The following is a 17411-nucleotide window of genomic DNA, read 5'->3' on the forward strand; positions in this document are numbered from 1 at the left end:
AACATTTGCTAGTTAGATGAAGTCAGCTATCTCATCGTAGCATATTTATATGCATATTTATAATCATACGGTTCTTGGAGTGAGTGCATACACTCATGAAGTTTAGTAACTTCAGGTCACTGCAACAAGCCCAGGTACAGTTTACCGACGGATGGGTGCAGGACCTTGAAATGCACCGTGTAGAACGAAAGACCATCGTACGTATCATAAGTTTACCAGTCTCACAAATTGTTGTCATAAATACACATTCCTTAACCGTTTATTAATAGGACCTTTGAGCTCAACGGTAATTAATTAGTAGTGGAAATAATTTCTGGTACCCATCACAGAAATGTAGCAGTGACAATAATACTGTATGCTGTAATCGTACTGGGCAATTAGTGATACAAAAAACCTGTTTTATCCTGTGAATAAAAGTACATGTTTTTGTCAATGTACCATAATAACAGAAGCGAAACGCAATATTGTGTCAGGACAATTCACTATTTATGCACAATAAATAAAGGAGCATAGCACGACAATTTCTGTTCAGCGCCAGACTTGCTTGTAACCTATATCACCACTTATGTTAACTACAACAGCAGACTGACCTTTGTGGAAATGCTTGGAGCAGACTAACCTGTGAGCTGGAGTGTTCTGGGACGTTATATTTGATCTTTGAATGGCTGCAATCCAGGCCACCCGTCGCGTCTTTGTCACTTCGGAAACATGGCTCGAACAATTTCTCTTCAACGACGTAATCCGATAACAACCGATCTCTTTACCCGTCGGCTTCCCGTGGCTGTCATGCGACCGGCTATTGCAGTTAATAATACAACGGCTTCTTGACATTTTTGTGTTTCTTTTTATCGCTGTGTGACTGATTTTAATTGAAAGCCTGCGTGCGCTAGTACCTCTTGCCACGAGTTCCCAGAATCCTTTGCGGTTCTACCCGTGAATGACGTCACATTTTCAATCTCTATATAATATGCATGTTAAATTTTATATTTGGGGTAAAATATCAAGTCTTTTCAAGTAAACCGGTTCAAGTCCAATTCAAGTCCCAAGTCATTGGTGTAAAAGTCCAAGTCAAGTCACAAGTCTTACAACATTTTTTCAAGTCAAGTCTAAAGTCATAAAATTAATGACTCGAGTCTGACTCGAGTCCAAGTCATGTGACTCGAGTCCACACCTCTGGACACCAGATATATGAACAGTCCCACAACACAAAAGTTCACCTTCAATCTTGTGCTGGCTTCTCTCTTCATCTCTCAACTTCTGCTTTCAAAGCTGACGCAGATAAACTCATCCTGCCTTGCTGTTTGCGGTGCATTTGCATGCACACAATCTGTAGCAGTGAGAGAGGCCAAAGACAAACACACAGATCCACAAAAATAGACATACAAGCGCGCTTGTGCTGCTGTCACTGGTGGAGGTCTGTGGTGAAGCAAGTGGGAAGATGAATACACAGCCATCATGGTGATTTATGAACAAGAGGATTGCGATGAATTCAGTGACTTTTATGCATGGAAAGCTGTGGCACGTTCACACTGTTCCATATTCAACAAGCACAGTTTTGTTGCCGAAGCTCTGCATGTGTATGCTCTATTTTGTTTGTGTCCCCTGTAAAGGGCATACGTCTCAGCAGTACATCTAATGAGCTGGAGACAGGGGCTCAGAGTCACTGTTAGATACTGATAACAGAAGTATCTAACAGTGGGACAATGTCAAAGCTGCATTTTTACCTCACTGTTCTAACACAAGGTGCCTTTTTAATATTTACTATTCATTTACTAACCATAAAGGAGTGTGGCTGGCAAGCTTCCCTCATGATCCCAGCAGTCCACTAAGCCTGACTTAATAAAATTAAATCATCAGACTGACTAACAGGTTTGGTCTGAGTTAACTCCCTCACCAGACCAAGCATAGAGGTTTAGCCATATGCTGTAAGTTATGTAATGTATCTCTGTAACTCTGATGAAAACAGCCTCAGGGAGTTAACTGAACTGTGAGGAAGTTCTAGGAATTAAAAAAAGAACCAGGCAAATGATATAAATTTACCAATTTAGCTGCTAACTCAACACTTATATTCAATAAGATAAGCAAGTTAAATCACTTGCAGGTTTGAGTCAGTTTATCGTGATTTTCTCGCTGGTATAGCTTGGAGCGTGGATAAGAGTCTGGCCTGTTCCAAAAATAGCCCGGCTCTAATGACAGTTGCATTATGCTAGAATTTTTTTTCAGTGACAGGATTAAAAACTTCTCAAACATTCTCTAAACAGATTTAATAAAGGTAAAAGGTCAACACTTTTAGGGCCCCTCTAAATTCTAAGACTTAAGGGTCCAAGACTAAAATGAGGACAATTTCATACATTCGTGTCTGAGTCATAACACCGCTCAGAACTATAACAGTCTATTTCGTTACCGTATGGATTTTGGACTGCTTCGTTGCAGGGCTCAACTTTAGATGTCCAGCTGGTCCTTGGTTTCAAGTGTCAAGAGTTTCAAGAGTTATTATAGTTTAATATTTTATAATTCGTTTTTATTTTTATTTCATTTTTGACTTTTAACTGTAAATTCAGTTTAGCTTCAGTTAGTGTCCAGAGTGAGCTTTCTTGTTTCAGTTTAGTTTTATTAGATTTAGTGTTAATTTTTTATTAATTATTAATTTATTAATTATTTTATGGAGGGCACATGTCAGATTCAAAGATTTAAGAAAATCAGTAAAAATATTACAATAAAACACATGAATAATGTTTTGAAAGCAGTTGCAGTCTTGTTGACATCCAGAGTCTGAATAAACATGTCCATCAATGCCTCGTCGGGCAGTTTTTTTTTTTGGTACCAAACAAGCCCATGTATTTTAGTTCACATGTAAGATTTCTGTATAAGTATCGTTAGTAATCATGTGACCATTAGCTGTTGGCTCACTGTGTATAGACACTGCTGTTGCTCCTGGGATCCATTGAAACTGCAGCTTCTGTCAGTTACAGCAGTTTCTTTCACATACATATCGGATCATCAACGACAGTGATGCCTAGTCAAGGGTCAGTCGTTGATTGAAGTTGATTGGGGCTTTTTGAGCTCTTTGTCTGGCAGTTAAAACAAGCCAGACATCATTAACATTTCAGTGCCTTTCTGCCTGCACCTGGTGGGCGTGCCATTTTAACACTTCCCCTTGTCATCCACGTTAAGGACCACAATTTACACACTACATGATTGACTACTTTTCTGCTGAACAGAGATTGTAAATGAACTCCTATTGGTTAGGTCAAGTATGGGGTATTTCAGAAGTTTACTGGAACCCACCCAGTTGAACTATATAAATGAGAGCAGATAAGCTCCTGTTATTTACCAAGCTGCCGATCGCAACATACTGTACTACAGCAGACATGGCACAAATCAGCAAGGAGGAATCCCAGGAGACTCATCTCATGAGGGCAATGAGACAAGTACACGATTTCAAGCAATATCTCGCCAGCCTGGGCATTAAAGTTTCAGTGAGGACTGCAAGGGTTCACTACAAGGAGAGACAACCCTGCCGCGAAAGTCGGTAAGTAATCAAAGGACTGAATTACTGAATGGTAGCCTGCAGAAAATAACTTTTGCTTTTCTGTTTGTCTAATGTTTTCTTGTTTCTTATTAATATTTTACAGCAATATCTTGGCTGCCATTGATGAGATAACAAAAAGCAATGACAAGATGACTGCGCAAGACATTCAGCTAAAAATTGAGGAAGATCTGGGAGTTTCACTGAGCCTCTCCAGTGTACGCCACGCTCGACGACTCCTTGGGAGAAAAACTCCCTTCTCCCAAATGACGGAAGAGATCAACAATGACCCAAGATTACAACGAGTTCTCCAGAGGATCGAGTCTGGGGAGATTTGGGATGATAGCACAGAAGTTCCACAGCAAGACGATCGACCACAGCCGGGACGTGTCATCAAACTTCACATCTGGGGGATGATTTCACAGCATGATGCATGTCCTAAAACCATCTTACATGAAATCCTGGACAAACGCCGCTCTCAGAAACCCAACCAAGTTGCTGCTGCACGGCTGGGCCTTGACGAGGGCTTCTTTGAGGAGATGGATCTAAACCCCACTGCTGCTGCAGAGCCGTCAGCTTTAAAGCACATCAAGCTTGTTGTAATTGCAGTTGCGAAGGACAACTGAGAGCAGAGTGGAAAATTAGTTTCCACCAATTCCTATTTAGATGTACAATGTTCCCCTTCTATATACAGTGTGATATTGTTTTTGTTTTACTGTTGTGTAATGAAACTAAATCTGAAATCGACTGAAATTTAAAACATTGTGCAGGACACTGAACTTAAAATTGAAGAAGATTTCACCGAGTCTGTCCAGCACACATCATGCTGCCGTCTACTTGGCAGGAAGACCCCCGTCTCCGAATTGGTGGAAGAGATCAGCAAGGTTACAACAAGACGCGCGACCATATCTGGGGGATGATTTTACAACACGATGCACGTCCTGAAGCCATCTCAAAGTTATCCTGTACAACTGCTGTCTTCCTAAATCTGTGAAAAAATGTTGGTGCTGCACAGCTGGGCTTGAATGATGGCTCCTTTTTGCTGCAGAGTAATCAACTCTAAAGCACATTAAGTCTGTTGTAATTGCAGTTGTGAAGGGCAACTGAGGGGAGAGGAAATTAATTTTCCATTAATGTTCCCCCTCTATATGTATAGTGTGATATTGTGCTAGCTTTAGTATTGTGTAATCAAAGTATTTCAAAATCTGAAATGCATCCGTTTTGAAATCTGACAAATAAAACTTTATAAAGACAAACTGATTTTTGCTTTGTCTGTTCCACAATAATGACTTGACTAGTTTAGTCCACGGGTTTTGCTCTTTCAATCCAGGGATTAATAATCTGGCTAATTTTAGATTCAAATATTAACAGATGTTCCATTTAAAACAGCGATGACTAAATATAGTTTTAGTGCAGGGGAACTAGCTGACAACCTGGCAACAGCTGCCTAAAGCAAAGTGAAGCTGACATTAGGAATTACCCAACAGAACGCCACGTGAAACGCCACACATCATCACAGCAGTGCTCATTTTAAGCTCTCGTAGTAGAGGATGTTTATTTTTATGTCTATTATGTAATGCAGCAACACGACTGGAGAAAATTGACTTTTTCATGTATAGGTGAACATTTTCTGGTTGTCTATACAAATACCAGCATTTAACCCAACAAGTGACTATTTAGGAAGCATGTAAACCAGGTTTTGTTCAGAGCTACAGTTCACAGGCTTCCCATTAAATGCATTAAATTGTGATCAGAATTACTGTTTGGAGTAGCAGCTGTGAGGCTGTTCTCACTGAAAGCATGTCTGCTCAAATTTGTGTATCAGAGGCAGATTTCTAGAGAACTAAACTCATTAGTCACACGAAAGTAAAGATAATTAATGCAATTAAATAACATTACGTGCGTGTATTTTTAGTTTTTTGTTGTTGTTTTTTTAGCTCGGAGGCACTGGTGACAACAACTGCATCAATTCATTAAAAAAAGAAAAAACAATCTGTCAAACTTGAGAAAAAGCTCCAGTCTGACCTCATCACAGTCGAAGGCAAAAACGAGACATTACAGCTGGGAAATTTGAATCGTAAAGGGGCTGTAACTCAGTCATCAACCATCCCATAGTTACTGCATCACATAACAAACTAGTTATTTGTAATTCATGTGTCACATTTAAAAGTCAACTACAACTCAGTAAAATCACCAAGTTTATTGATCACTAGTAACTGCAGTTAATTTGTTTCTGTGTTGATAACTTGATCATAGCAAGTCTGTGCTGATGCAGCTGATTACAAGTCAACATCCTGCAGTTAAATAGATGGAGCCATTTTAGAGTGATGAGCTAGACTTGTCTATTTTAATCAGATGTCTGTGGTGGCTGCGACCTCCTCGTGTTGGTTTTGAGACATACAGTTTTGTTATTCACACATTAATACCAAAACAAACTATGAGACAAAAAAGTGGTAAATCCTGACAAATGACAAGCTGGAGGTAACATTTAACACTCTTAAATAAAAATAAAGGACCAATGTGATCAATGACTTTTATCTGACTGGTTAGTATTGACGTGGATTTGATTGTTAAGCTTTATTTGTAAACTGTTAAGCTACAGCAGCATGCATGCATGTTTAATATATACCTGAACTCTCAACTTATCTTTCAGTTCCAGGAAATTCTCCGCCTTTACTGTGAGACATTTTACATGAGACTACAAATAGGTGAAACAACAAGCAGGAGGAAGTGAGTTCCATTTGTTGTTTCAGTTTGAGCGGTCTGGGTCACTGTGTTACATTTAAACAGCGTTATACAGATATACACATTATACAAGGCCAAAAAATAACAAGCCTTGAATTTAAATGCGTCCGCAGACAAACATGCTGCTCACCAGCACAGTGTCGGTAACACCTACTCTGTACTCTCCATACGAGAAAACTTGTTGACACAGAGGCTGCGATACACATACCAACATCTATGGTATTTAACCAAGTTTTTACCACAGAAATGAAGTGCAGTAATTAAAACTTTTTAAGATGCTGCACATCAGATGGAAAATTATCAACAACAACAACAACGACAAAAGTGAAATTAAAAGCTAACTCTGACATCTGAAACATCATGGCAGGATCTGAGCAACCATTTTTATGCTCCTCAGATTAAATGCTCAATGATGTCGATGAGTAATAATGTAAATATAAAATGAAAAGGACTTTGACAGGATTTTGGATAATAATGGGGTTCATTGAACTCCAGAAATAAAACAGTCAGTAGAATATATAACTACTCTGTCACAAATACAACCAGATCACAGAGAAGGACGTAAAAGTAGTAGGGGGGTAGTTGTAGCTCAACTGGAAGGTTGGTGGTTTGATTCCATGCCAAATATGCTAACCCCAAGTTGCTCTCCTATGCACTGGATGGGTGTGGATGTTAGACAGAAAGTACTATGTACTTATGTTGGTGTGAATGGCTGAATAAGGGATATTGTATAAAGTGCTCAGGTAGAGTAGTAGTAGTAGTAGTAACCACTCTATTTAGCATTATAAAATACAGTTTTTAGGCAATGATTTCACTCTGTTCTAAATTGCTGAAATGTGTGGACAGTATATAAAAAAGGCTGTAATTCAGTGAATGGCACTGAAACACATACTATCACTGCAAACAGGCAGCTTTATCATCTCGTTATGCCCCTCCAAACTCACAGGCTGGTATCGCTCACATCAAGACAATAAGACTAAGCCGGTGATTCAGCAGGGATCCATGTAGGGGCGCCGCAGAGTGAAGACAGAGATATGACTATATAGACTATGATGACTAATACCAAGGCACAATGCTGAAGAGAGAGATAGTAATACAACAGCTGGGAGCTGACTGTGACAAAATATGCATATGGGCCTTGTCCAACTCAGTAAAGTACTTATATTAAAGTGTTCTAATTAAGCTCTGTGAATATCTCGTAAAAGCATTAACCTCACTAACTGCAGAGGGGATTTTAGTGCTTTTACACTAAAGAAAAATGTGAAGCAGGGTATGTGAATGCAAAACAGTTTTTCTTTTCTTTTTTCCCTAAGCTAGCTCTACTTGTCATAAAAGCTGGCTGACACAATAGCTACTTACTGCTTGCAGCACACACAAATACCAAAGACTGACGTGCAATCAAACAACTGACACACTGACGCAAGCGATTACATTGACCTTTTCACACAGGAACGCACATAATCAAATAGCTGCAGACGGTGTTAGAGAGATACTGACGGGAAACGTAAGAGAAGGTATTACATATCAATCGCACGGCAGTAGCATGAAGAATTCTCATATCACGACATCTAGATTTACCACTGCACAAACTATAGAGGAGCTGCCAGTCCACTGTTTACTGCCATGTATCACACAGCAGGCTGGAGCCAGAGCTTCGTTAGGAACACTCAGCACTACGAGTTGCTTCACTTTGTATACATGACATCTGATTAAAGCGTTTTATATCCCACACCAAGTCTGACTGTGATCCCGGTGGAGGAGCCTTGATGCTGATTTGTCCTCATCTAGCAGCGTGATGACATCTAAAACACATGATCAGTTTCCCTTACTGTAGTCACAGTATAGTTACAGTTGTGTCATTACTTGTGCTACAAGGTTCCTCAGTTATCTGCACAATAAGAGAGAGAGAAAAAAAATCATGCATGCCTTTTCCACGCTGTGCACATGTAACGTAGTCAGCTGATTTCAGTTTGTGTTCAGGGAGGAGGAAAATAGTGAAGCAATGAAAAACTGAGAATGCGACAGTAAGTGCAGACTATGTCCAGGCCAGAAACAACTGCTGATAATACATCAGCCTGTTGCAAGCAACTGCACAGACAGCTAACGCAAAGCTAGCAGTAAACAACCCAGAGTGATGTTAAAAGTATAACCCCCACGGCCAGCAGTAAGAGCCTCTTTACGATAGGGAGTGTGTCAGAGAGTGCAGCCAAAGGGGCATACTGGTCACTGCATGTCGGGACATGTTACAGAATAACTCAACCCTCATGTAACTAATTGAAACAGTAATAGCATTAGCTTTCTCTGCTTAAGCACATTAAGAGTCACTGAATCAGTGTGACACTGGTCCAACCACACCCACTAGCAACTCTATTGTTTCTCATTTCCACACAACGACAGGGAACTGAGAGAGTACAGAAGACTACTTTAGATGCAAAAGGCATCATAAGCAGAATGATACACTGATCTACTTTCGATCACACATTCCTCACTCATTCATCACTCATGTCAGACCAGTTCTACATAGTCTGACGTGAGCGAAAAAAGCAGCAGCACAAATGATCCACAGAGTTTCCCTTCATAGCTTGTTATGTCAGCTTTAGCCGCAGTGTTTCGAGAGAAGCCCTGCTGACATTCTTTTCCATTACAGCCTCACGCAGAAGAGCTGTACTGCTGTGGACCTGCTTGGTACCAGAGCCAACAACAGCCAACCAATCTCCTCCCCTCTGTGTCTTCTGCAGTGAAAAACATGTCCATTTGTTACTCAAATTCTTTCAACCCTAAATATGTACTCAAGGACTACGGTTTTTCAAACATTAGTTCTAACTGAACTTTAATTTTTTCGATTTAAAACATATTGGAAACTGTGTCAAGTGACTGGCTAATACAAATCAAACCTTTACTCCTGTTGTTGCTTCATATTTAACAGCTCTACACTGTTGAACTGCCCCAATGATTCGAATGTGGGGGGGGAATAATAGTGGAAGTGCACTGTGGTAAACTGGTGCAACCCCATCCCCAAAAAACTGGGATGCTTTGGAAAATATAACAACCCAAAATGTACTTGAAAGCAATACAAGGACAACGTATCAAACGTTTAAAACGTGAAAAATGTTTCCTTATTTCCAATTTGATACCAGCATTCACTGGGAGAGGGGTACGACTGCTTGTGCACTACTGATAAAACAAATAGTGGAAAATCTCACAATCGGTTCATCAACGCAAACAAACAAAAAAAAAACTTGAGGATTTCATCATCTCCGGTATATAACATCAATGAAATATTAAGAAAACCCAAACTCTGTAATGAAGGCTGTGAAACACTTGATCGACTGTGGCCTATAGCATTGACCGAAAACAATTCCAACCTTAAAATTACACCATGTGCTCAAAAACTCACCGTCATTGAACGTCACTTAATGCATCCATGACTGCAAGGTAAAAGTAGACTGGATAAATCAGAGCCAGAAACACATCTTCTGTGGGCCTGAGTTTATTTAAGATAACTAAGCAAAGTGAAAAACTGTCCGTGACGATAACCAATACATTTTTTTTTAAAGATTCCTTTTAGAAATCATAGCTGTTCTCTGTGGGCTTACACCAGCATCTGCGAATGTACCAGGGGAAGGTGAATTTACTTCTGAATGGTATACATAGGTTTTGCAGACCTATATGTTCCCACCCAAACACCTTTCAGGCGAGACATTAATTATTTTAGCCAGACAATGCCAAACCACATTCTGCATGAACCCCAACAACATGGCTCTGTCATAGAAGAGATTCTAAAGTGGCCGCCTGCACATTCAGATCCATTTAAATTTTGGTGCATTACGAAATGAAAAACCTGAAAAAGGAGAACTTGTGTCATTAAGCTTCTGAACTCCTTTACTGAGCAAAAATGGACAAACATTTAAGTCAATTCCATTTTATTAATATAGCGCCAAATCACATCAAGCGTCACCTCAAGGCCCTTTACATTGTAAGGTAAAGACCCTACAATAATATATAATAACAGAGAAAACCCCAACAATTATATGACCGCTTATGAGCAAACGTTTGGTGACAGTGGGGAAGAAAAACCCTTTTTTTTAACAGGAAGAAATCTCCAGCAGGACCAGGTCAGGAGTGGCCATCTGCCGCAACTGGTTGGAGAGAACAAAGGAAGACAGGATAAAGCGTGTCTCTTAGCTTTCAAAACTCGAGCAAATGGCTCGTCCGGTCTGAAATGGTTACAGAGCTTGTTGATAGGTAGTAGGAAACAAGCAGCTAGCCAAACGCTGTCAAAACAGCATACTTAACCAGAATGCCAATAATGCTGCGGCTGACCCAGATTATGACCCACCACGACTTACAGGTTAATGAACTGTGTGAAGTAGGGCTGGGCGATATATCGAGTTTTTTAAAAATATCGATATATTTTCATACGAGATATAAAATGTGACAATATCGTTTATATCGATATAGTCTATGTTACGTTATGATTATACTTGTGGAGCCGCAGGTTTGCCTCTTTCGTCCACTTTTGTCTCTACGCAACGTTACTCGGCCTCGCCTCTCCTTCACTGAACACAACTCCGCCTCCCCCATAGCTTCACCTGCAGGCAATGACAAGATGAAAGCGGAAAATCTCCATTAGCGAGTTACCGTGCGTGGGGCTGGACGGCGTCAACGTGTTAGCGAGCTAACCGCGCTAACGACATGCAGCCCGGAGGGGCTGCACGGCCTAAAATCCTTTCATTTTCTCAAAAATCGACAATGCGCCTTATGTATGAATTCTGGTTGTGCTTACTGACCGCGAACCGATTTTATGTGGTACACAGCGCTCAGCAATCTGTCAAAAAAAATTTTAATATGACTTTGCTAAGCTACGGAGCTGCACCGCTTGATGGATTGTCGGAGGATTACAGCTACCGGGGAGGAGCCTCGCGGAGTGATACGTACTGTGTGTGTATAAGGACCACAAATGGCACCTGTTCAGAGACGTGGTGCAGCTGTGAAATCTGTCTCTTTGTTATTATGCTCAGCGTCTATTAGTTTACATTTTCACTGCACAATTGTGAGCTTTTTGTTATGCACAAAAACAACATTGTTTTCTTTTATTTATGGACCATGATTATTTAATAAATGCTGATAATTTATTTTTGAGTAATTTCTTCATGTACATCTACGCTGTATGTAAATAAAAGTGCCCGTGTGACATCTGGGACACAGTGTGACTAAGAACTCTCTTTTTGTTCTTAACTTATGGCTTTAAAAAAAAAATCGAGATATATATCTTATATCGCCATCCAGCTAAAAAATATCGAGATATGAATTTTGGGTCATATCGCCCAGCCCTAGTGTGAAGTACAAAAAAGAATGCGAAACTTTGCTTGTCATTGTGAAAATGAAAGTGTATTGAGAAGTTGACATGGGTGACAAACAGTCAAATCCAGGACGAAACTAATGTCATTCACCACCAGTCGAAAGTGTTTTCACTCAGAAGTATAAAAACTACGTGGTGAGTAGTAAATACGGTCACCAAAAGGTTGAATATATGTGAACGTACAAAAAGAGCCAGTAAAACAACAAATGTGACCTTAAGCAAAAATTGGGTGAAGACCCACCATGTAGTTACTGTGTATGTGTTTCACGTACACAACCTGACCAACACTGTAGGAGGATTAAGGTTGGGCGATATTTAAAAATTTTCCAACCGGCATTTGTCAGTCCAGTAAATGACGACAGGCGATATAAACTGATTTGCACATTTAGAATTTATACGTTTTGTTTGGAGGGAATATTTTACCTTCTTTTCTTGTTTGTTTCAGTATTAATATAGCTACTTTTTGGATTATTCATTTATTTATTTGAGATGCGCACAAAAGACTTAACTTTACGTCAGAGATTTTTTTTTATTTTATGTTTGCTGGAAGAGACATTTTGATTTTTACCTTTTTGTTTAATTTTGTATTTGTTGTTTGGTCGAGTGTGTGAGACAGATAAACACTGAAACGGCCTGTGAAAAAGAAGCCAGTTACTCTTTGTTTCCCTCGCCACCATTGTGGGTTTTTTAAATTTAAATAAAATGTTTTAAAGCAGCGCTATTATTTTTTCCGTTGACTGCTTCTCTTAGCTTCAACCAACATTATTAGCAAACTTACTTATGGGCAAAAAAAATAAATCGGTCACACGTTTAACAGTTGATGTTGCACCATTCCCATTTATAGAAAATGTTTGCTTTTGCCTCCGCGCTGCAAGGATTCAATAAACTTGGGGAGGTCAAGAATTTTGTCAACTGTACAACCACCCAACCTACCCAATTGTTTTGCGTGGCCAACAATCCAAAAAGTATTTAGCGGGGCAATCGTGGCTCAAGAGTTGGCAGTTCGTCTTGTAATCGGAAGGTTGCCGGTTCGGTCGTTGTGTCCTTGGGCAAGAAACTTCACCCGTTCACTTCACTTGTTGTTTACTGGTGGTGTTCAGAGGGCCCAGTGGCGCCAGTGTCTGGCAACCTCGCCTCTGTCAGTGCGCCCCAGGCAGCTGTGGCTACAATGTAGCTGCCATCACCAGTATGTGAATGGGTGGATGACTGAATGTAGTGTAAAGTGCTTTGGGGTCCTTAGGGACTAAGTAAAGCACTATACAAATACAGGCCATTTAAGCTGGATTGGAAATTTAAGACAAGCCAATCCAGAGCCACAACAATTCTAATTTAGCAAACAGCAAAACTGGACAAAACTAGATAAAAGTCTAATCACTTAGTATGCATCACCAAAATGCAGGAAAATGTAATAACATAAACTGCATTTAAACACACGTGACAACAGAAACAACTGAACTTTCAAATGTGGGCTGCTGCACTTCGTAGTTGGACACCTAAGCAGATGAAAAATACCTTGACATCTCGGTGGATGACATTGTTGTCGTGGCAGTAGCGTAGCGCCTCGAGGATCTGTCTCATGTAGTGACTAAGCGGGGGGGGGGAGAGAGAAAGTGCAAGGTCATTGTTACATCAGAGTTATGTGTTTGTGTAAATCATGGTTGCAAATATTGATTCAAATAATTTTAAAAAAGCATCAGGAAGCCTTTCAGGGAAGTAAATCAAAGCCATAAAATCTCACCTGGCCACGGCTTCACTGTAGACAAAGCCAGCGTCTGCCCTCTTCACGATCTCAAAACACAGGTCCGCTCCATCCATACTAACACACACAGAAATTAGAAAGAGACTCACGGTGAGAGAGGGTCAGACTAGCATGAAGGTCAGGCCACAAATACAAGTAAGAAGGAAAGGCTATTCTTATTAAAACTTCAAGTGCTGCGCTTCTTTGTGATTGGCTGTGAAGGTGAAATGGGAGAAACAGGTCAGTAGCAGTAATTGTGTTTAGCATCTGCGAGTTGAGGTAGGCACAGCTGGACCAGCTCGCCTACATGTAGCACAAAAAAAGCTGCTATGATGCTGGTAATATTTCTGTAAGCCTCTGCTATGCTTCAGCATTCTCTTCTGAAACTATTAAGAGTTAGGAAGTAGAAAAGTGTATTTCATAGCACCATTATTGGGGGAGGAGATAGCTCAGTAGGAAGATCAGGGGTTCAAATCCTGAGGTACCCCTGAGCAAGGTACCGTCCCTATACTCTGCTTCACTGAGTGAATGGGTTAAATGCAGAGAGTAATTTCCTACAGGGGATTAATAAAATATACAAAAACATTTTACCTAAACCTTATTTGAAACCCTGAGGGAATATTTAAATACAGTAAAAGACCCATAAAATATTACTATAAACAGATAAATACGGAGATAAATGAAGCCGATCTTATCTCATGAAAAAAGGTTAGCTCAGCAGGTCAGAGTACCCCACCAAGAACATCAAAGCAAGTACAGACAGTATATAAAAGATGTAGTCAGCTATACAATCGGACCTGTGATCTCGGTGAAGACTTTCCTGATTTGTTTATGGTCTCATTCACCAGTTTTAAATCGTATCTATCACTCGATGTCCTATTTAAACTAAAACGAAAGTGAAGCAGGTCGTGATTTGTCGCCTGGCTACTTTTTGACTGACAGGTTGCAAACGTATGAGCATGCTGTGAGTTTCTCAGTCAGACACATCGTACACTTAGTACATCTGATTCATATAAACTTTAAACTTGACGGTTTAAAATGACCGTTGAATGATGCTGTGGTGGCTATGTCCATCTTTTGAATACAGTCTACGTTTTTGCTGTATTTTCACCTACTTTTTCCTGTGTAGAACGTCTTCTGTTTGTAGTACTCGACTTTTCTGAATGTTTGTAAGTGTTTATCCAAATATTAGAATTCTACTTGATGTCAGGGATTTTTGTAACATTGAACAAGACATACTTCTTTAATAAATGAATAAATAAAAATTAAATAATATAATATAAAGAGGCTCCACTGCAAATATTCACAAACCGCTTTGTAATAAATAACTCAATTGTATTTTCAGGAGCCTCTGGATTGAATCTCCTGTCCCAATAAGGGATTTCAGCTCCACCTAAGCCATGTTGAGCTGCCCTATCAGTTAAACCCATAGCCATATAGACTAAGAATTCAAGGCGTGTCATGGATTCCATGTTAGTGAGTGCTACGCTCCACAAGTGACTTAAATTTCATCTTCAAATGGTAAGCACGAGGCTCTGAGGAGACTTTGTGCCTGCCAGTTTTCTTTTCTTTGTCTTCTCCATGGAGAGACTGCACTAGAAAGTATAAGAGGAATGACGAGCAGTCTGTCCATGTCTGCATCAGCAGACAGTCTCTGGTGACTGTACCTAATGAGCAAATTCTACGCAGTCAGTGTTGGGCCTCAGGTAGTTTGGATCAGTGACTGGATGATGACGTTGATAAGCTTCAAGCAACAATAAGAAAATAAGAAAACTTATGATTGTCAAATACTTAGGAAAAACAACAACTTGCTAGACGTATAATTGAAGGATATAGAGCATTACTGGTGGCGTGGTGTAGCAGAAATACTTCTAAATGTAAAAACTACCAGAGAGATGGTGATCAGCTGTCCCACAACAGCCTGCGTCTATCCTGGGACAGCACATCAACACACTGTACTGGAAGACTAACACAGAGACTGTACAGAAGAAGGCGACGAGCCATCTCGATTTCCTAAAGAAGTCAAGATTCTTGAAAATGTTAGAGATTTTCCATCAAACTGCTGCGTACACTTTGCTGTAGTCTGCTGAGTCTGCATCAGAGCAGAGATGTAGAGGAGGACACTGAACAAACTGATATCCATCACGGATAGTCCTGACAGCCTTCTACACCACTCAGTGGACAGTCAGCACGTTCTCTAACAAACTGATTCAAGGCTTCTGAATATCTTTCATATCTCATTGAACAACTCTAACAAATATCAAACAAGAACTTCCACCAATGCAGCTCACACTCTGAACAGTATTTACTTTTAGAAAAACGTTTGTGAGTAGGTAATGAATAATAGGTAAAGATTTGTAAATGACTGGATGCCAATAACTAATAACTTATTATTATTATTTAATATTACACTAAATTATGTTTCTAACTAACTAGGAAAAAACACTATGTTTAAAGACAAACTTTATACAGTATATTCTATAAGTCAACACCACACTTGCAAGAATCATAGTTTTTATAATATTTTTTTGACCATTTTTAACCAATAAATCATGAAGCTGACCTTGAAGATCTCAGTGGATGTAATGCACACACAAATAGATTGTTAACATGAGCCCACTCTACACACCTACAAAGTTTGATCAGAATTCATTCAAACATTTTTAAGCTCTCATGTTTACAGACATAATAACAAATACTACCAAAAACATTCAGTCATGTCGAGCAGCCTAACAGTGAATACATCCTTGGAGGAGGTAATGACTCTTACACGGGTGTGTGTAGTGAATTTTTATTCTGTTTCTGCTTAGTTAACTGTGAAATACATTAATATTTTTACTCTGATTTTACTGCCTTGTATTTATTTAGAGTTTAGATTAGATTTAGTTCCTGGTTTGGCCACACTGCATTCTAATTTATTGAGCTACATACTGGTCAGCATATTTAAGCTATTTGTTATACTTTTTTTTTTAATCTGCTATAACCAAATTTGTGAACGGGGAAATTATTTCCAATAATTGAAACGATTTCCCAAAATCTGGTATAAATAAATTGCATCTTAGATTTTCCCATTGAACAAGAGGTTAGATCACGTGCTCTGACATCACAAGACTAGACTTGTTCTGCAGCTTATGCATAGAGAAAACAGGCAAAACTCCATATTGGTGCACATTCATTCTCTTGAATGAATTTGGATGGGAATGAGTGAAATGAAGGATTTTTGCTGACTGTCACATAAAATCGGTTAATTTTATAGTCTACACGCTAAAGCGAGGTTCAGTTTTGTAAATCATAAGCAATCATGTTCTTTTCACAGTGATGATAGCATTTGCATGGAGCTCCCCACTATGATCCAAGTGTTCAGGAGGAGGAGCTGTTGCTGTAATGGTGATGCATTCATGAAAGCCCTCTGGAGGGATTCACAATAACAGCACGGCTCTAAAAACGACCGCTCCTCAACCGAGCTGAAACAAGGCTCCGGCCACAGCGTCTCAATGCACAGGAAAGCGGTGCGCTCGCGATCATTAAGCTGCTGGGAGCAGACTTTAAGGCAATTAGGCCTTTGCGCACAGGCTCAGTCTTCCACACACATATACAGATGATGGAATGACAATCATCAAATGCACACAACTCGCACACAATTGCAGCCAGGCCATTTAGCCACAGCTGATCCCGTCTCTCATAATTGCTCTGTTCCCAATTACTGGAAGCCTATTCTTTATTGTCACTTAGTCTCTGTGCCAATTAAACAGGACTCTGATGTAGGACTTGGCTACAGCACATCCATATTTTTCTGCACTCCTATTACGCACCACGTTCACATTTTAGCCTCTGTGATTAGTGAGGAGTGAGACCTGAGAAAAAGAGCGGCACGAGGCCCTCCACATTTATCCACTGCATTTACTCCCATATCCATTCCCCTCTCCAAGGCCCGTAGCGCTCCGATATCTGCCTGTGGTCTCATGAGCGTGTCAGTGTGTGTATGTGTGTGTGTGTGCAAATGAGCTCCAAAAACCATGAAAATCTCTTTAAATGGC

The 17411-nt window shown here is 39.9% G+C and overlaps 1 protein-coding gene across 1 annotated transcript in view; it reads right to left on the minus strand.

Moving 5' to 3' along the window:
• caska (calcium/calmodulin-dependent serine protein kinase a) overlaps window positions 1-17411 on the minus strand; it is a 165143-nt gene that overhangs the window by 74595 nt on the left and 73137 nt on the right. The window contains exons 4-5 of the mRNA XM_085375214.1: window positions 13375-13452; window positions 13149-13221 (exon numbers count right to left, since the gene is read on the minus strand). Of these exons, the coding sequence (XP_085231340.1) occupies window positions 13149-13221; window positions 13375-13452 (151 nt within the window). The remainder of the gene's footprint in view (window positions 1-13148; window positions 13222-13374; window positions 13453-17411) is intronic.

Source organism: Diplotaxodon limnothrissa, linkage group LG16 (assembly GCF_057381915.1).
Source record: "Diplotaxodon limnothrissa isolate DT_005_m linkage group LG16, D_limnothrissa_male_GT1.1, whole genome shotgun sequence".
NCBI classification, from domain to species: Eukaryota; Metazoa; Chordata; class Actinopteri; order Cichliformes; family Cichlidae; genus Diplotaxodon; species Diplotaxodon limnothrissa.